Consider the following 20,750-nt stretch of genomic DNA (forward strand, 5'->3'; position numbering starts at 1 on the left):
TCCTTGCCGGGTAGAGTAATCTTGGTTGTAGGTTCTTCCCTTTCATCACTTTAAGTATATCATGCCACTCCCTTCTGGCTTGTAGAGTTTCTGCTGAGAAATCATCTGTTAACCTTATGGGAGTTCCCTTGTATGTTATTTGTCGTTTTTCCCTTGCTGCTTTCAATAATTTTTCTTTGTCTTTAATTTTTGCCAGTTTGATTACTATGTGTCTCGGCATTTTTCTCCTTGGATTTATCCTGTATGGGACTTGATGCGCTTCCTGGACTTGGGTGGCTATTTCCTTTCCCATGTTAGGGAAGTTTTCGGCTATAATCTCTTCAAATATTTTCTCAGGTCCTTTCTCTCTCTCTTCTCCTTCTGGGACTCCTATAATGCGAATGTTGTTGTGTTTAATGTTGTCCCAGAGGTCTCTTAGGCTGTCTTCATTTCTTTTCATTCTTTTTTCTTTAGTCTGTTCCGCAGCAGTGAATTCCACCATTCTGTCTTCCAGGTCACTTATCCGTTCTTCTGCCTCAGTTATTCTGCTATTGATTCTTTCTAGTGTAGTTTTCATTTCAGTTATTGTATTGTTCGTCTCTGTTTGTTTGTTCTTTAATTCTTCTAGGTCTTTGTTAAACATTTCTTGCATCTTCTTGATCTTTGCCTCCATGCTTTTTCCGAGGTCCTGGATCATCTTCACTATCATTATTCTGAATTCTTTTCCTGGAAGGTTGCCTATCTCCACTTCATTTAGTTGTTTTTCTGGGATTTTATCTTGTTCCTTCATCTGGTACATAGCCCTCTGCCTTTTCATCTTGTCTGTCTTTCTGTGAATGTGGTTTTTGTTCCACAGGCTGCAGGATTGTAGTTCTTCTTGCTTCTGCTGTCTGCCCTCTGGTGGATGAAGCTATCTAAGAGGCTTGTGTAAGTTTCCTGATGGGAGGGACTGGTGGTGGGTAGAGCTGACTCTGCATTTAGTCTTAAGAGCCCCTCTGTGTTGTAGAGTGTCTCTCAGTTTGGTTTGTTGCCTTGTTTCCTCATGGTTAACTTCATATTAATCACTTTAGACAAAAATACTACATTGATGATGTTTTGTCCTCCTCAGTACATCTCATCATTAACACCGATTATTGGTGGCAATAAGTTAGACTACTTAGGCAATATGTGTCAGAATTCTCCATTGCAAAGACACCCTTTTCCCATATAATCATTTTAGGGATCCATTAAATAAATCTTGATGATGTGAATTAAGAATGTATTTTGCTGGGCTTCCCTGGTGGCGCAGTGGTTAAGAATCTGCCTGCCAATGCAGGGGACACGGGTTCGAGCCCTGGTCCAGGAAGATCCCACATGCCGCGGAGCAACTAAGCCCATGCGCCACAACTACTGAGCCTGAGCTCTAGAGCCTTCGAGCCACAGCTATTGAAGCCCATGTGCCTAGAGCCCATGCTCCGCAGCAAGAGAAGCCACCACAGTGAGAAGCCCGCGCACAGCAACGAAGACCCAATGCAGCCATTAATTAATTAATTAATTAATTAATTAATTTTAAAAAATAAAAAGGGAACTCTCTTTAAAAAAAAAAAAAAAAAAGAATGTGTTTTGCTGCCAGAAATCATACTGGGAACTATTGAGCTATCCAACAGAGGTTAGTAGAACACTGATAGTGAACCCAAAGTCCTACAGAAATAATACAGAAAGTGTTTAATATACCATTGGGAATATAGGTTTTAAATTTTTGGAAATTTTTCTTGGCTCGCATTAGTTCCCATGTGTCATATAGGATATCTAAGAAAGATTTATTATAACTTTACCATTGACTTTACATAGAGAGTAATAAGAAAAGCTGGTGAATTAACTGTCATTATGAGAAATCATTGAATTTCCTGATCAAATTAAATTTTGTGGATTTATTAATATTTATAAATATAGTTGACTGACACAAATTTTCTATTTCTTTTTTTCTTTAAAAAATTTTTTTTTTCTTTCATTTTTTAAAGCAAATGGATGATGATTTTAAGTACTGGATGAGTATTCAGAGAACCTGCTGTTTCTATCATTTGTCAGAAGAGGGCAGCACCATATCTATCAAAAAAACAGCAGTATGAATAAGGAAACACTTTTTTTTCCATAAATACACACACTCACGCACATATATTTTATACTCAAAAGTAATATATGCTTATTACTTTAAACACATACGTGCAGAGATATATAACGTGACAAGTGAAAGTTCTGTGTAACACCTTCCTCCTAAAAAAACCCAAAAATTCTGTTAATAATTGTCATGTTGGCAGGATTTTTTTAAAAACTTTAATTATTTATACTTAAATTTAGGTATTATAAGGAACCCTCATGTAGGAACTTGGAGGGCCTGAATTTTGACAACCAGATGCAAAGTTGGTAAATGGATTTGAGCATGTCTTTTAATCTCTTGATGTCATTATTCTGCTTTTCCTTTTTGTCTTTGTATCAAGTTAAGAAATGTGAGAAAGAGCTACTAATGACTGGGAGGAATTTGTAAGTGTAAGCGTAAGGTAGTGTTAGCACAAAGTTAGTCTTTTGGGTTTTTTCTAATTATGTTTTAATTGTTAAATTTAGGATTTTTACCTTTTTGTTTCGGTTTTCTCCCACTTGAAAAATGTGTAGCTTATTAACCTTGGTGAATGAGGAAATACAGTATTTTTTATCCTTCCCTATCATATAACCAGCTGAGCCAGTTAGCTCAGAATTTCCTAAATGATTCACCTTTTGGAAGAGGCCAGTCATGGAAAGTTTCTGCCTAAATAAAGACTTCTCAGGGAGTTGTGATTACGTGAAAATGAAGTTAAGATGGAATTCCTTCTGCTAGCACTTGAATTAACTGTTGCTAATGATGGGCCTTTTCCTGTCAGGGTTCCCTCTTGTACATTAGGAGTGGTCTATAATTTAACTGTTCTCCTACTTGAAGATATTTTGATAGCGAATCCTGCCCCCCCTCCCCCCGTCTGCATCTAGGTCAACGCCTGACTTGCAGGATCTTAGTTGCCTGAACAGGGATTGAACCCAGGCCCCGGCAGTGAAAGCACCGAGTCCTAACCACTGGACCGCCAGGGAATTCCTGCGAATCTGTTCTTATTGCTTGTTAAAAGTGGAGTTCTTCTAGGCATATTCTCAGTATACAGTAATCTGCTTATTATTACTTTGTGTCATTTATCAAAGTCCCTGAGAGAAATATTCCAGTTTAAAGAACTTGTTTCCTAGTGAATATGAAGAAGACTTTTTTTAAAAAAATAAATTTTTTTATTTTATTTTTGGCTGCATTGGGTCTTCGTTGCTGCGTGTGGGGTTCCTCTGGTCGCGGCGAGCAGGGGCTACTCTTCGTTGTGGTGCGCAGGCTTCTCACTGCGATGGCTTCTCTTGTTGCGGAGCACGGGCTCTAGGCTCGCGGGCTTCAGTAGTTGCAGCATGCAGGCTCAGTAGTTGTGGCTCGTGGGCTCTAGAGCGCAGGCTCAGTAGTTGTGGCGCTTGGGCTTAGTTGCTCTGCGGCATGTGGGATCTTCCTGGACCAGGGCTTAAACCCGTGTCCCCTGCATTGGCAGGGGGATTCTTAACCACTGTGCCACCAGGGAAGTCCATGAATAAGACTTTGACAGTGAGAAATTAATAGAGATATTCCCACAACTTATACTTTTTTCCATGCTTCCTTTATGCCACTTACTATATATCATGTTTTGTTATGATTTGTTTTCATGGTTGGCTGTCCTGATGGACTGTGAGCCAGTCAGGGCAGAGACCATGTCATATCTTTTTATATGTCTCATGTTAAACACAGTGCCTGCATCTAGGTTGCTTTTCAGAAAATGTCCACTGAATTGTCTTAGGTTGCTGGTAGAAAAGTTTTGTTAGTACTGTGGTAAAACAAGTAAACAAAACATACTTTGCATAGTCTTCTTTTACTTTCCCTATGATTTGGGCCACTTGATCTTTATCTTCTCTCATCACCAGCATTCTAAAGTTTCATAATGATGTGCCTTTATGTAGATCTTTTTAAATTGCTGGGTCATGGCAGTTCCCCGGTGGCCTAGTGGTTAGGATTCAGCACTGTCACTGCTGTGGCCTGCATTCGATCCCTGGTCGGGGAACTGAGATCCCGCAAGCTGCGTGGTATGGCCAAAATGTTTTTAAAAATAAATAAATAAAATAAATTGCTGGGTCAAATATTCTGTGGAACAGTCATTTTGTGGAAACTTCTAGGAAATTTTTCTTCTTGTTCATAACTTCCCATATTTTCTTATTCTGAAATTCCTATTGGTTAAATTGATGTAATAGTAAGGCTCTGCTAGGCTATGCTGGGGTAACAAATAAACCCAGAAAGTCCGTAGCATAACACATATTTATTTCTTACTGGTACAAAGTCCAACACAGGTTGGGTAGCACTACATCTTACAACTCAGCCGTCCGAAACACGTAGGAAACACATAGCCTTTGAGGTTGCTGTGGCAAAGGAAGAGTGAATAGATACATCTTCATTTAATTTGTCTGTTTTGAGAATGAGACTTCAGCCCTGCCATCTGAGTCTGGAACTTATGTGATTTTCATTTCTCCAACGAGTAATGGGTTCTGGGTTGGGTAGGGGTCAGTAGCCTGTGGTATAAGGTAGAGAAGGGGGTCTGGGACCTAGACGCTCCTGATACAAACTTTCAACTAGTTTTAGCCCCACTCCTCTCCCCGACCTTCAAAGTTTCCTGGTATCTCAATTTACTGAGCCTTTCTAGGATGCTGCTTGCTTGTTGGCCATTTCACATGGCTACCAACTTGAGAGATTAGAGCAAACAAAGACTTAAGTCAACTATTACTTGTGTGTTTGCTTTCTACCTTCAAAAAATTTGATTGACATCTTTCTCCTATTATACCTGTTCTTATCCTTGTGTAGTTTTGCCTTTGTAAATTTGTTTACCACTGTTTGGCAGGGTTTTGGAAGGGAGTAGAGTTCAAACCACCATTTCCAAGTGGAAGTTTCCACTTGTTCTTCATAAGCCATCTCAGGTCTGCCCCAGATTCTACCCAGGGCAAGGAGATTTAAAGCAACTTTCTAGGCCAGTACTCTGGGACTCTGCATTAAGCCTCAGGTTTGGATGTAGGTTTATTTTGGTTGTCTCTATAGCAGTGTAAGTAATCACCCCAAAATTTAGCAGCTTAAAACAGTTGTTTTATTGTAATTTCTTGTAGTTCTGGGGTGGCTGGACTCAGCTAGATGGTTCTTGTGCAGAACCTCTCATGCAGTTGTAGTTAGTGGTTGGGTCTGGGGCCATCTTGAAAGTTTATTTACTCCCATGTGTGGTGCCTGGGCCAGGAAGAAACACCTGGGGTCTGGAACGGGCTCCTTAGGTATCTCTGTCTCAGTGGTATTCCCATGTGTTCTCTCCAGCATGGCGGCTTCAGGGCAGCCAGACTTCTTGTGTGGTAACTTGGGGTTTCAGAGGTGCATTCTTGAGAGAGAGCCACCTGGAAGCTCTATCACCTTTTCTCAGTGAGACTTACAAGTCATGTAGTGCCCCTTCCACTGAACGTTGTGAGTCGAGGCAGCCACAAAGGCCCACCCAGTTTCAAGGGGGGTGACATATACTCTCCCTTTCATTGGGGTAGTGTCAGGTTCTGGAAGAGCATGGGGGTTGGGAAATTTGTGGCAACCATCTTTGGGAAATAGAATTTACTGAAGGGTTCTCTCTAGCATTGGTACTTAATCTCTAGATGAGAAAAAGTAACTGAACCCCTTAGATATCAGTGTTCTCACTCATGAAATGTAAATGTGTTAGCTGCTGCTACAGAAATGCTACAGACCATCCCAAAACACAGTGGTGTACACCAATAAGAATTTATTTGTTGAACATGTGTTTCTGGATATCTGGGGTTCAGCTAATCTAGGCTGGTCTCCAAGCTGCTTGTTGGGTTCAGATCTGCAGCATGTGTCTTTCAGCCATCTTGGACCAGCAGCTCCCTGAGGCATACTGTTCTTATGGCTAAAGGGAGGAACTCAAGGGGCAAGTGAAACAGCACAAATACATTTAAAGCTTCTTTTTCTGTCAAATCAGCTAACATCTCATTGACTGTTGAAGCAAGTCATGTATCCAAGCTCAGCATCGGTAGGGTAGGGGAGTATCTTCTTGGTCCACAGGGAAGGAGTGAATATTTGCTGAATGGTGGTCTAAGCTATCATATAAATTCTTTCTCTTGTTTTTGACTCTTGACTCTTAGTACTGAGAGGTTTACTTAGGAGAATAGAGGGACACACAAATTAAGCCCAATACAGAGTAGGAGCAGATTTGGGGGGGACCTTGATTTGGGGGGTTCAGCAGTTTGTATTTGATCCTCTGAGTAATAGTGGGCCATCATAAGAACTTGAGTAGGGGAGTAACAGAGTGTTCGTTTGTTTGTTTGTTTGAAGTCATCCTTCAAGATTAAGGCAGTCTTTGCCAGGGAAGATTCTTAATGTAAAACTCTCAACCTCTTATTTTGTGCCACTTGTGTGGGTGACACAGTACTGAGTGCAGGAGTGAGATGGTTCTTAACGAGAAAATTTGGTTCTGGTCCTAAGAAGCCTAGAAGGAAGAAGAGAAAAGATAGAGACTTCTATTCCTGCAAATCTAGAATTTATAGGATTCGTCTGTCATTAAGCTGAATGACCTGTTTGAACACTCATGGTAACACAGTGACCATAGTCTTGGACCCTCCGACAGACAGATTGGCATTTAAACAAAATTCCTCAGATGTTTTTATTGACTTGTCAAACCCAGGCCAGCATTAGGCATTTCGCTTCTTTATCTGAAATTTCAGGCACCATTAATACTTTTATTTGATCCTTTAGGACTCAGTTTTGTTTTGTTTTGTTTTTTTGGAGAATTACGTTTTATTTGACGGACTTGATGAGGACTTAAGCCTGGAAGACAGCCTCTCAGATGACTCTGAGGGACTGCTCTGAAGAGGTCAGGGAGGAGCCAGGATATATAGGAGTTTTTGCAAACCAGGTAGTAGGAACATCAAAAGATTATTGTTAATTAAAGAAAAACAGGCACTTCCCTGGTGAGGACTCAGTTTTATTGAGAGCATTTTTTCCAGATTTGAAATTGGACAAGATTCTCAATCGTGTCGCTTTCTTCCACTCCTAAATCACTGCCTGTTTGGCCGGTTTTAAGGAATTTTGTTCCATCTTTGGGTTGTTAGGTATAGAACAGGAGCCTTTTTTAGAGTATTCCCAATTGTTTATACTGTTGCTTTTCTCCTTGAAATAATGCCAGTGTTTTTCTCCCAAATACTCCATCTCCCCATTCCAACTTTTACTTAAGTGTGAGCACTAATCTGCGTGTGAGGTGCAGTGGAAGAGCCCTTTTCAGCCTTCACATCGGTGACCCACATGGGCTGTGATTCAGTGGTGACTATCACGCTGACCGAAGTAATGGAGGGGATTTGAGAGACATCAGACTTACATATGCTGTTGTTTCATTTGTTAAATTAATAAGGGGACAATGTCTTTATCTAGAACTGTTACAGTACACTTTAATCATAAACCTCAGCAGCCAGAATTTATAGAAAGCCCAGTGGGTTTTTCCTTGTTGTTATTTATGCCCTTTTCTTAGATTTTGTTTCTTTCTTTTTATTCCTCTTGTAAACTTGGTGTCTCCTTCCTTGGTACAGGGTGACTAAGGAAGTGGATGCTACATCTAAAGAAGCCAAATCCTTCTTCAAGCAAAATGAGAAAGAAAAACCCCAGGCTAATGTCCCTTCAGCTCTGCCGTCACTTCCTGCTGGGTCAGGGTGAGTAGTCTAGTCTCAGGTCCAGGTGTACCTGACACGTTGGAGAAGCTGTTTTCAGTACAAGGACACCCTTTACCTGTAGCTCTCGTGACTCCTTTCCTGAGAGAAGGAATTCTGCTGCTGTTGTGCCTTTGCTGAAATATTTGCCAAAATGGGGGAGGCAGAGGAAAATTAGCCATAGGCTTCTTGTTTGATTCTGAAAAAAGTCCTGATACACAGTGTTGGCCACAGAGCTGAACACATAGTAGACTTTACATTTAAAAAATAATTTTTTTTTAAAGCATGACATTTATTTATTTGTTTGTTTATTTATTTATTTTTGGTTGCGATGGGTCTTCGTTGCTGCGCGCGGGCTTTCTCTAGTTGCGGCGAGCGGGGCCTACTCTTCGTTGCTGTGCGCAGGCTTCTCATTGCGGTGGCTTCTCTTGTTGTGGAGCACAGGATCTAGGCGTGCGGGCTTCAGTAGTTGTGGCACACGGGCTCTGTAGCTGTGGCTCGCGGGCTCTAGAGCTCAGGCTCAGTAGTTGTGGCGCATGGGCTTAGTTGCTCTGCAGCATGTGGGATCCTCCCAGACCAGGGCTTGAACCCGTGTCCCCTGCATTGGCAGGTGGATTCTTAACCACTGTGCCACCAGGGAAGTCCCTAAAAAATAATTTTTGAATGAAAATATCAGCAGATCATCAGAACTTGTAATAAAAGATTTGGGTTGAGTACTTGCTTCCACCCCCAAAGACCTCGTAGGAACAGAAAAAGGTCAAAGCTGACTTACAAATAATTTTGTTAACACCTCATCAAGAACTTAATAGTTTTTCTCCCTTCATGTTTTCCATACTACATGGGCTATTTTTAGCTGAAGACTAGAATTCTTTCTTTGGAGGAAATAAAAATTCCTTTCTTCTTAACCTGTATGTAAGATGGAAAGCATCACCGTAAGTATGAGGAACCAGGGCACTAGCCTACAGAGAAGTGAACATGGACCACACCCGTTGTAACACTGATCACCTGCTGACTCCTGAGGGGGAGCTCTCTGTCCTTGAGGTGTTTGGCGTAGAACAAGTCATCTGTAGGGGCTTCGCTGATCCTTAAGTCAGTTTGTTGCTTCATCCTTCCCTCCCAAAACACTGTTTTGTTTTGTGTTTTTACATTAAAAAAAAAAAATCATTGGTTTTCCTGTCAGGTTACGAGCTTTTATAGAACAGGCCTTTCTCATCTTTGCAGCCCTGGCTCCAAACAACACTGTGTTACACTGGTGTGCATTTACCCAAAAGCAAACCCTGAGACAAAGGTTTGAATGCAACTCATTCGTGTGGGAGGTGATTCCAGGAAGCCCGAGCAGGGAAGTGAAGAGGCGTGGGAAGGCAGCCAGTGCGGGGTGTACTTTCCAGCCGCTGCTGGTGGTGGCTGCTCCTCAGTCCTGCTGGTAGACTTGGCAAGGGCGAGGAGGCTGGGGTATTTACCCTCCAGCTCCCGTCTGTGCTGGCTCAGCTGCTTCCTCGGCGCTCAGGCCACGAGCTGCAGGTGTTTGCAGTGACGCTGCTCTCAGGGTGCCATGGCGGTGAGTGCAGGGGCATGTGGATGGCCTGTGTCCACATCTGCTCCATACTTTTTATCTGCTTCTTAATCCAAGCATTTCTCTCCCACTGGAGCAACTAGGTGGCAGAAGTCGTGTAGTAGTTACACAGGAACCTGAGAAGGAAAAGGGTTTGAGTGCTTGCTACCACAGTGGAAATTAGGCAAACACCGAGGAAGGCATCTGTGAGAGGAGCAGAGTAATGCGAACAGAGTTCTCCAGACTGACCCTCTTTAATACTCTAGGCCAGTACTTTTCAAGCTGTGGTTTGCAATCATCATTTAAGAGAAATGAAATAGAATAAATGTCATAGTACATCATGTGGTAAGAATAAATATTGTTTTCACAAAATTTTTATTTCAGTGTGGGTTTTGTTTGTTTGTTTGTTTTCGGTTGTGCCCGCGGCTTGCAGTATCTTAGTTCCCTGACCAGGGATCGAACCCAGGCCGCCAGCAGTGAAAGCACCGAGTCCTGACCACTGGACTGCCAGGGAATTTCCTATTTTGGTTATAAATGTGCTTGTACAGGGTGACGAAATAAACTATATTTTTGATGAGGGCTGATATAAAAAATATGAGGCTCTTGGCTGAAGCAACATGCTTTTAGCCTTCTAATCATTATATTGTTTGACAGGGATTTTCTTCATACCAGTGACTTTCAAACTTTATTGACTGCAACTCAAAATAAGGAGTACATTTTACATTATGACTTAGTATACCCATAAATATAGGTATGTTAAAAAGTGAAATAAAAATTTGGTGAAATTATATTTACCTTTACTATGTATGGTGAACTCTTCTATTTTATTTCCATTAGTATGTAATTATTATGTGTAGTATGTGTCATTTAAAAAAATGTTATGACCCATGGAATTGATTTCACAGTCTGTTACAACCTGAATTTGACAAATACTGCTCTAGACTACTTATAGAAGTAGCCTTCTGCAGGCTTGTCTTTGGGTTACCAGGCTTTTATCTGGTATTATTAAACAGTGTCTCTTGGCATTTATTGAAAGTGTTACTGTAAATTAAGTACTAGATAGAAATAAAGGCAGAGTTTCTTCTGCCTTAGGTTTCTAGCATAGTTAGTTTCAACTAGCATAATTTTTACTTCTGTCTTCCTTGGGTGTTTCTTAAAATAATCCGTATTAGTGCTTAGAGATTCTACTTGGAAACAATGTGTTTCAGAAAACACTGTTACCATAGTTATGGAGATAACCAGAGGAGGGAGAAGTGGTAGCTTGTCAAGGTCACCTTGTTTAAGTCACTAAGTCACTCATGGAAATCTCACTGTATTCTGTATTCATGCCTTCTTTTCTTTTTTTTTTTTTTGTATTTTTTTTTTATTTTCTAAGTAAGCACTACCTACAAATACAACCCTGTGTTTTTTTTAAAAAATTTATTTATTTATTTATTTATTTATTTTTATGGCTGTGTTGGGTCTTCGTTTCTGTGCGAGGGCTTTCTCTAGTTGTGGCAAGCGGGGGCCACTCTTCATCGCGGTGCGCGGGCCTCTCACTATTGCGGCCTCTCTTGTTGCGGAGCACAGGCTCCAGACGCGCAGGCTCAGTAGTTGTGGCTCACGGACCTAGCTGCTCTGCAGCATGTGGGATCTTCCCGGACCAGGGCTTGAACCCATGTCCCCTGCATTAGCAGGCAGATTCTCAACCACTGCGCCACCAGGGAAGCCCCATGCCTTCTTTTCTTAGAAAGAGCTAATAGCCTTTGGAAGATAAGAAATCTGCTATGATGATATCTGTATTAGGGGAACCCAGCAGGAAACAGATGGCATCCTCAAATTAGGATACCTTGAGGAGAGTTTAATAACTCACAGAATAATGAAAAACCACAGGGAGAGGGACAGTATGGTGTCTCTGGGCCTAGTAATAATGAGGCTCCATCACCACCCCTAGACCTGAAGGGGCAAGACAGGGAGCAGTTTATGGCAGTGAAGATAGGGAGGGCCTCCTGTCAGGAGCTGAGAACTTCACTTGAGTGATGGACCATCTAGGGGGAAGCCAGGGGAATAAATATACAAATATTCCGTTCCTCCCTCCATCCCATCTCTTGCTAGGGCACTCCATTGGCCACTGAGGCTTATGAAAGAAAAAATTATCCTGGTACTTGTTAAAATGGTAAGGAAGACTTATTCAGGATTATTGCAGTAGTTGTTAATGACTATCACAACACGGGGGAAAGATCAGACTTAACTTTGAATACAGCAAAGACAGCTGGGGATTTATAGCCAGGGAACAGAATTGGGGGTGGGAGGATGATCAGTGGATGGAACAGTGCTGAGGGGAGACATGAGAAGTAGGGGGATTCTTGCTGAGCTGACCTAACAGGGTTCTTGCTGAAGGCAGGCCAAGGACTTATACATCAGAGGTGGCAAATGAGGAACTTGATCATATTTTGAGAGTGATCAGATATGAGTAGGCAGTTCTGTTTAAACTGATTTAGCAGGATTCTTGCCAAAACTGAGCTATGCAAGCCCGTCAAGGATGGGGCCAAGATTGAGGCTTAGTCGAGAAGAGGCCTCAAAGGAGCCTGACTAAGGTTGGATAAAGGAGAGAGTCTTTTGTCCATACAGGACAGCATCTGGGGCAGAGAGCAGCGTGGAGAAGGACGTAGAGGGAATCTAGAGGGGTCAACCAATGACATATCTTTTAGTAGATTAATGAACGACTGACTCCTTTATAAAGGGGTAAAGTGAAATTTGAGCAAAATCAGTTTCTTTGAAAGCTATAATGGCACATAACAGATTACAAGGATATGTCTGCCTCAGTAAAAAAGTCCTCACAGTTTGTACATGCAAATGGGGACACATTTAATTATGATACATGTACCTTGAATTTCTGAATAAATCCGGAAGATGACCTTCAAGGTTGGCATGATCATTTTTCTGATATTCATCTCAAAAAGCTTCCACAGTTGTAGTTGTGCTTGGGAAAAGACAGGCTCAAGAGGAATTCATTTGATCTGGGGTGTCTAAGTGCACACATTTTCTCAGTGCAGACATTAGTATGTGCTGCAGGCTGCACATGCGTGGTATGCAAAGTTTTCAGGGGAAGAATCTACAGGAAATATCTAATTTATTAAAAGAAAATTATTTTAATGCAGTAAAATATTTTTTCCACAGACTATTTTCATTTTCATTTTTGGAGTTGCTTTAGTTTATAGAAATTGCCCAGCAGAAACACTTTGTTTATTTTTCTTCTCTCTAAACAGATTTAAGCAATACAGGAAAACCAGAGCAGGAGAGTAAAACATCCTGTCCCACGTCCTTTGCTAGCAAATAAGAATCACAGGAGCAAATGTTTGTAACTGACAATGCATTTCCGCCACATGTTTAAAATAGCACACTGCTTTGGCTATAAAAAGCCAAAGTTTATGCTTTGGGGATGGAGTAAACAAAACGCCCAATTCATTAGAGGCCGGAGTCAGAAATGACAAGAAACTCTACGATTGGTAGAAAAAAGCACCGTGCTCAGCCTAATGTGTCTGAATTCCTCTAGTTCTGTTAGTCTAAGCTCTTGATCCACTTCTCACCCTCCACTCCCCTCCAGCCTTTGCTACCAATACTGTTGGCCACTTGAATCCAGCTTCTACCAGTGTTTGTGGGTGTCTGGCTGGTACATTTACTGCTTGCCTTCAACCCAACATTTATTACTTACTTTATTCCAACAGTGGGCAGCCGTTAGTTCCACTCAAGTTTATAATCCTACCCATAAGCGTTAACTTGTTTAATGAAGGGCTTACTATTTAGTTGCCTCCTTATAGATTGAGAGTGACCTAAAGCAATAAAACATAAGGGTGAAAAACATCATTTTCCCATGTAACTTTGTCTTGTCTTCTTGGTCTATTGAGCAAAAAAAAAAAAGAGGCTTTATTGTTGAGTCTCAGACAACATCCTGGGTGGTGTCAGTTTAGCAATGTTTGCCCCAAAGATAGAAGAGATAGAATTCCTCACAGTGTCACACTGCAGGTAGAAGACCTGTTGGTACTCAGTGTATTTGAGCAGTCAGTCCCCAGGACCTTTAATTTGTACAACAGTCTTGCTGTCTGAGCAGTTGATCTGATGTCTCCCAAGCTCCTCGGACGTGAGTTAATATGACTTTGTTGGCTTTTAAGTTTCAAAATAGAGTCTTTTTTATACAGAGATCATTGAGCATTTCACTTCAAGTAACAAAAACCAGGGCTTCCCTGGTGGCGCAGTGGTTAAGAATCCGCCTGCTAATGCAGGGGACACGGGTTCGAGCCCTGGTCCGGGAAGATCCCACATGCCGCGGAGCAACTAAGCCTGTGCGCCACAACTACTGAGCCTGTGCTCTAGAGCCCACAAGCCATAACTACTGAAGCCCACATGCCTAGATCCCGTGCTCCGCAACAAGAGGAGCCACTGCAATGAGAAGCCCCCGTACTGCAACGAAGAGTAGCCCCTGCTCGCCGCAACTAGAGAAAGCCCACGCACAGCAATGAAGACCCAATGCAGCCAAAACTAAATAAATAAATTCATTAATTAAAAAAAAAATAAAAATAAAAACACTGACGAGCATTGCATACACAGCAGCCCTTAAAAAAAAAAAAAGTAACAAAAACCAGACATAGCCACAGTACTGGGTGGAAATGTTTCTAATTTTTGATCAGCATCTCTTGTTATGAAGATCAGTTAGACCTCCGACCTATGTTGACTTATTTTTTAGGCCCTTTTACTTTTAAAGGAGTTGCATTCCGCTTGAGAGGAGCATTTCAAAGCTAGATCCAATTATATTTCAAGTGTTTTGACTGACAGGGAAGAAAGGACCCTCAACTTATTCACAGAAAATATATTTACATCAACAACAAAAAAAGACAGGCCACCTCAAAAATCTGACTTCACCTCCTGGTCTGATGCTCTTGTGAAATGCCTGGTCAGGTGGTATGTGCCTATGAGTAGATATACATGGTGAGGTTACTGAATGCCTAAGAATGACCATTTCAGGAAGAGGAGAATCAGCTTGTTTCAAAACCATGAGTATCATGAGTAAGTGCTTATTGGTAATTATTATAATTAAGATCATTAGAAGAAAGTGGGCATTCTAGACATGACCTGTGATATTGTTTGGATTTGTCTTTAAGAGAACAAATGGTATTAGTCTATTTAATAATTTTAAATTGGATGTGCTTTTTTCCTCACTTTTTAAAAATAGCTTTACTGAGCTGTTTTTATTTATTCACCTATTAAATTATATAGTTCATTTATTTTTTAGTGTATTCAGAGCTGTACATCACTCCCCCCAAAATGCCGTCACTCTCCATCTTTATCCCCATTTCTCTCCCCCACCCCCAGGAAACCACTAGTCAATCTTCTGTGTCTAGGTTTGCCTATTTGGACATTTCATATAAATGGAATCATACAATATTTGTCCTTTTGGCTCTGGCTTCTGTGACTAGCATAATGTTTTCAAGGTTCATTCTTGTGTCTGTACTTCATTCCTTTTTATGGCTGAATAATATTCCATTGTATGAATGTACCACATTTTATTTATCCACTCATTAGTTGATGGGCATAGGATTGTTACCACTTTTTTTGACTATTACAAATAATTCTTCTATAATCATTCATATACAAGTTTTTGTGGGGACATGTCTTTTCATTTCACTTGGGTGTGTACCTGGGTGTGGAATTGCTGGGTCATATGGTAACTTGGACATGCTCTTGAAGGGGACAGTGAACCATAAGGGAAAAATCCAGGAGTGTTACCAAGGGGTTCCTTCCACCATGATTTCTTTTAAAGCATGTGTAGTTCTATATGTAAGCTCCTGCTGTAGGAAAAAAGAGATTGGTGGAAAACTGTAATGTCCAGTAACACTATAAAAGAAATGGCTAGAAAAAAGATACGACAGTTTCCTTTTGTCATAATTAATGTTAGAAGTAAGGAGAGGGAGTTAAGCCTTTTGATTTGTTCCCACAGCCAGCTCTAAGCTTTCTACTTAGTGAGATTTCCTGTTTGATGATAATTTGGGGTTTTAGTTTAGTTGACTCAGGGCTGGCCCTGTCCTTATTTTGTTACTGTTTGTAAATAGATGTTCATGACTCTCATTAACTTTTTTTTTTTTTTTTTAAGCGGTACACTTTTATTTATTTATTTATTTATTGGTTGCGTTGGGTTGGGTCTTCATTGCTGCTCATGGGCTTTTTCCCTAGTTGTGGCGAACGGGGGCTACTCTTCGTTGCAGAGCACAGGCTCTAGGTGCACGGGCTTCAGTAGCTGTGACTCACGGGCTCTAGAGCGCTGGCTCAGTAGTTGTGGCGCACGGGCTTAGTTGCTCTGCGGCATGTGGGATCTTCCCGGGCCAGGGCTCGAACCCGCGTCCCCTGCATTGGCAGGTGGATTCTTAACCACTGAGCCACCAGGAAAGTCCTCCTCATTAACTTTTGAATTTAACTTTGTTACTCTTAGTGAATGTGGTGCTGCCAGTAGGAGGTGTTCAGAAACGTGTGGTGAGATATTTTGGTGTCACATGACTTGAGACCATTGGTACTTAGTGGGTGGGTTTCAGGGATACTAAATATCCTGCAGTGCTTAGGACAGTTTGTACAGAGAATTTTCTTTTCCAGAATGCCAGCTTTGTGACATGCTGTTTTAAGGAGCTGGGGTCCTTCAGTTTCCAGTTTGAGACTCTGCTCCAGGTTAGACATGCACAAACTGGCAGTTGATGGATCAGATCTGTCCTTGTATGTTTTTATTTGGTCAGTATTTAAAAATCAGGAGAGTTGACATAAAACTCTGGATTACTGGTTTTTCTTCAGAAATGAGAAGTTGTGCCACTGCCCTCCCTCTTTCCTTACAGCAGCAAGGAGCTGGAGCAGAGCAGATGGGTTGCGCCTGTTCCTGTCCCTGCTCCTCATTTATGCTACCCGCTTGGTTCCTGTAGTCAGGTGTTTCTCACATGCTAGAATGCCATGTTTCCCTTTAATGACCAGGTTAATTTCCTTTTGGAACCAGTTTGTTCTCTAGATTAAGTATGACATACTATCTTCTCATGCTGTAGGTTAAATGTTTCTCTATCCGTTTTAAAAGAATAGTTTCTGTTTATTGACAGTTTACCAAATTTAAGGCACCGTGCTAAGTGTTTTACATGTATTATTTCATTTATTCCACATAAACATTTCAAGAGATAGGTGCTAACTTTGTGCCCATTTCACAGATCAGGAAACTGAGGCTCAGGGAGGAGCCCTTAATTTGTTAGAATTGTATAGTTGATGGATGGTGGAGCCTGGATTCCAGTCCAGTTCTATTTGAGACTAAAGTCTGGGCTCTCAGCCCCTGTGCCTTACAACCACTCTTTCTTACCCTCCTAATTGGCCTTTTTTGTTAAAAGTATCTCTTCAGCTTTATAACTTATGAAGGACTCTTTGAAAGCTATTTTGTGTTTTGTTATTTTTGAAGGAAGTGAAATGACTATTTACTCCCATTTCCTTTGTAAGCCTTTTTCTCATTAACCATGGCTAGTCTGGGTTTCCTGTACTATATTTTAATCTCATCCTTATCTCATGAAATTGAAGGAGCTAGCACATTTTTTTTAGTTTTTTTTTTTTTTACTTTTTGAGAAATTAATTTATTTGAGTTGAGATATTTTTGAAATATAAAAATTGGTTGTGTTTTTTAAAGGTATAATTCTTGTAGACATCTGTGGTTAAAAATTTGACTCTGCTTTTTAAAAATGGTCGTCTATGTTTTGCACTTGAGATTTGTGAAAAATAAAGTTTCTGTGGGAAGGTGACCTCTGGTTTTCTGATCATGGGAGGGAGGTGGTTGTCTGGCGCTCGGCAGCTCGGGACTAGGTTCCCGGGCCACCTGCCCGCCCCAGGCTGGGGGAAGGGGACCTCGTCTCCCACCTGTCCAGGTGCTGAGAGCGGGACTCCCACCGAGCTGGGTGGCACCTGAATAGACTCGTCTCACTTGTCATTCTGATTGAAAGCACAGCAGAAGCACCAGCACGCTCCCTCCTCATTTGTGAAGGTCATAACTGAATCCTCCTTTGGTGCCTACCAGGGAACAGATAGCAATGGGCAGCTCTTCCAAGCTCAAACTTGGGTACTTATGTCTGCCGCAGCAAGTCGGGGAAGCCCAGGTACTCTTAAGAGCAGAGTAAAATTACTGGCATCCTCCCTGTAGCCCTGCCCTCCACCAGTCTGGATAATTAGGGCTGAATAGCTAAATTGTATTTCATTTTTCCAGAATAACTATATATGTAGCCGCGAGAAAGTGAGGCTCAGATTTAAACTCCTTAATAACTTGTCCCAGAATGACTAACATGGAGCCTTAAATAAATGTTGATTTGTGAAGAAGGTTAAAAAAGTAGCAAAATCCAAAAATAGCACATTTTAAAAATGAGTTGGAGGTGTGTTTGTTCTTTGATAATCTGCCAGCAGTCAACAACGAAGCTGTGGACAAGATGTGATACTGGGGAGTAATGGCTGTTACCGTTTCTGTCTGGCAATGGACTCTCTTTTTTTTTTTTTTTAACATCTTTATTGGAGTATGGCAATGGACTCTTACTGAGGTCTGAATTCTACGTTGTAGAAAGCTTATGTGAGGGTGTTGCCAGGGGACTCAAGTAGGAAATATCCTTGCCCAGTTTGTTTTAAGGCCATTTCTTCTAGCAGCCATTTGTTCCAGAATAGGACTAGCTAGAAATAACTTTTAAGAGGAAATGATTGATTCTGGCAGCCTCTGGCAGCCTCAGTGGTACTGCTGTTACTTTACTTATCAGCTCCAGAATGATGCTGTGTGTTGGGGCAAGAAAACCCTGTACTGACTTTCACCTTCATGTTCTTCAATGGATGCTTATACTCTGCCTCATTTGGTTTTAGCTTATTCTTTTTATTTTTTTACTTTTGGCCACGTTGGTTTTCGTTGCCGTGTGCGGCTTTTCTCTAGCTGCGGCCAGCGGGGGCTACTCTTTGTTGCGGTGCTCGGGCTTCTCATTGCAGTGGCTTCTCTTGTTGCAGAACACAGGCTCTGGGCACGTGGGCTCAGTAGTTGTGGCTCGTGGGCTCTAGAGCGCAGGCTCAGTAGTTATGGTGCACGAACTTAGTTGCTCCGCAGCACGTGGGATCTTCCTGGACCAGGGCTCGAACCCATGTCCCCTGCATTGGCAGGCGGATTCTTAACCACTGCGCCACCAGGGAAGTCCCTTAATTTATTCTTCAATTGTTTTTTAAGTATACCTCTACCGGTGTTGCAGGTACAGAGTAAGTGGATTTGAAATTGAAATTAAATAATTCTTTAAAGATTTCCCCATGAATACTTGGAATATTTTGAATTTATTAAAGGTGATCTCATCTCATTCATTCTTTTTTTTAAATTAATTAATTAATTATTTTTGGCTGCATTGGGCCTTTGTTGCTGCACGCGGGCTTCCTCTAGTTGCGGCGAGCAGGGGCTACTCTTCGTTGCGGTGCACAGGCTTCTCACTGTGGTGGCTTCTCTTGTTGCGGAGCACAGGCTCTAGGCGTACAGGCTTCAGTAGTTGTGGCTCACGGGCTCAGTAGTTGTGGCGCATGGGCTTAGTTGCTCCGCGGCATGTGGGATCTTCCCGGACCAGGGCTCGAACCCGTGTCCCCTGCATTGGCAGGCGGATTCTTAACCACTGCGTCACCACGGAAGTCCCTCATTCACATTCTTGATTTGAAGAGATTGTTCCAGGCCAAGCTAGAAAGTGAAAGAATTATGAATGGAGAGATTAGTGATTATTCTCCGCCCCCGCCCGCCCCCCCCCCCCATTCCCCCTGTTCCGCTTTTTTTTGGAGACTCTTTGACATTTGGATCAAGCAATATAAGCGTCTAAATGAGATCCCAAACATAGAAAAGCTTTCAAAGTAAGAACATTTTTCATTTGCGGTCACCAGGATGGGATTGAATACCTACAGCAAATACCGTGAATCTAGGAAACGTCCCTTTTGGTTTTCAGTGTTGCCCAGAGTTGAACAAATTCTAGTCTTCTTAGAAAATCCTGTGAGGAGTTGAACTTTATTACACAGAGCAGCCTTCTTTTTTCCTTTGCCCTTACCCTTGAGTTAAAGTGCCAACAAGTTTCAACAATCTATGAGTTTAAGAGCCAGGTGCCTGTATGTGTTATAAAATTTTAAACTTTTATTTTGCTATATTCCTATACCCTTGGTTGTGCCAACTTTTTCTTGGTGTGAAATAGGTGTCAGGAAAGTGCTTTGGGTGCTTCTTGGTAGTGTAGGGAAGAATGGAAAGAATAGGTAGCTGAAGCTATGACTTTCATAAAGTTTACTCAGTACGATAATAGGAAATTGATTTGGAAATAAGGATATGGAGACATTCATTTAAGAAGAGGATTGTGATGCTCTAGGAATGAAGTGGAAATATTTTGGTTATAACACGAATTTATTGATTTACTTTGAGTGCTTTAGCTTCTTTTAGTGTACACTAGAGGGCAGAGTCCCCCTGAAAAGATAGCTTGTCTTTGGCAAGATCCCAGGAACATGAAGCATCCCTAAGATTTGGTATATAAGTGCTATACATTTTTCTCTAATTAGATTATTCTCTTGGTATGAGATTTCTATGTGTTATACAATTTCTCCATCTTTCTTTTATTAGAATTTGTTTTGTTTTAAACTTCACCATTGTGCTTAGAAAGTGGAAGATGATTTTTCTTCTCTCATTTTTTTCCTTGAGATCCAAAAGCTTTTACTGTTGTTTTTTGAATTACAAATAAGAAAGTAAAAAATGACCTGTAGTCCTACCACTTAAATTTTTTTCAGAAAGAAGGAAGTGAAATTTCCTTGCTACCTGCCTGTTCTTTCATTCCCAGCCCCAGAGGCTAAGAATTTTAGCTGGTTATCAGTTATGTCCAGTCCTTCCCTTACTATGCTAGTATATTGTAATCATATAACATTAAAACAAAAATGTACTCACTCTTCTCCATTAATCTGCAACCTGTATTTTTACTTAAACAGTCTATCTTGGGCATCTTTCTAGGTCCAGTATAAACATCTACATTTTTTTATGCCTGCATGATATTCTGTTGTGTGAATATTCTATAATTTGAATAACCATTCCCTTATTGGTGAACATTTAGTTTTCCAAATTTTACAGTTATGAATAGTTCCATAATAATCCTTGCACATATATTTTTTTATGATCTCATGCTGTTATTTCTGGAGGACAGATTCTTAGAAGTGGGATTGCTGGCTCATCAAATGTGTGCACCTTAAATCATAATAGACAAGAACAATTTGAAATCTCTCCAGTGTTACATGAGAGGGAGGGCCCATTTCCACACAGCATTACTAGTATTCAGGGTTTCTCCACAATCATTATGTTAACTGAATCTTCATAACCTGCTGGTTTGCACTGTGGCTTAAAATTTCCCCTCCTTTGAAAACCTTT

General features: G+C 41.2%; 1 protein-coding gene across 1 annotated transcript in view; it reads left to right on the forward strand.

The window, feature by feature from the left end:
- The window catches only part of CFDP1 (craniofacial development protein 1), a 134,197-nt gene that overhangs the window by 20,526 nt on the left and 92,921 nt on the right, over positions 1-20,750 (forward strand). The window contains exon 5 of the mRNA XM_068528065.1: positions 7,654-7,773. Coding sequence (XP_068384166.1) covers positions 7,654-7,773 — 120 coding nt within the window. The remainder of the gene's footprint in view (positions 1-7,653; positions 7,774-20,750) is intronic.

This window comes from Eschrichtius robustus, chromosome 19 (genome assembly GCF_028021215.1).
Source record: "Eschrichtius robustus isolate mEscRob2 chromosome 19, mEscRob2.pri, whole genome shotgun sequence".
NCBI classification, from domain to species: domain Eukaryota; kingdom Metazoa; phylum Chordata; class Mammalia; order Artiodactyla; family Eschrichtiidae; genus Eschrichtius; species Eschrichtius robustus.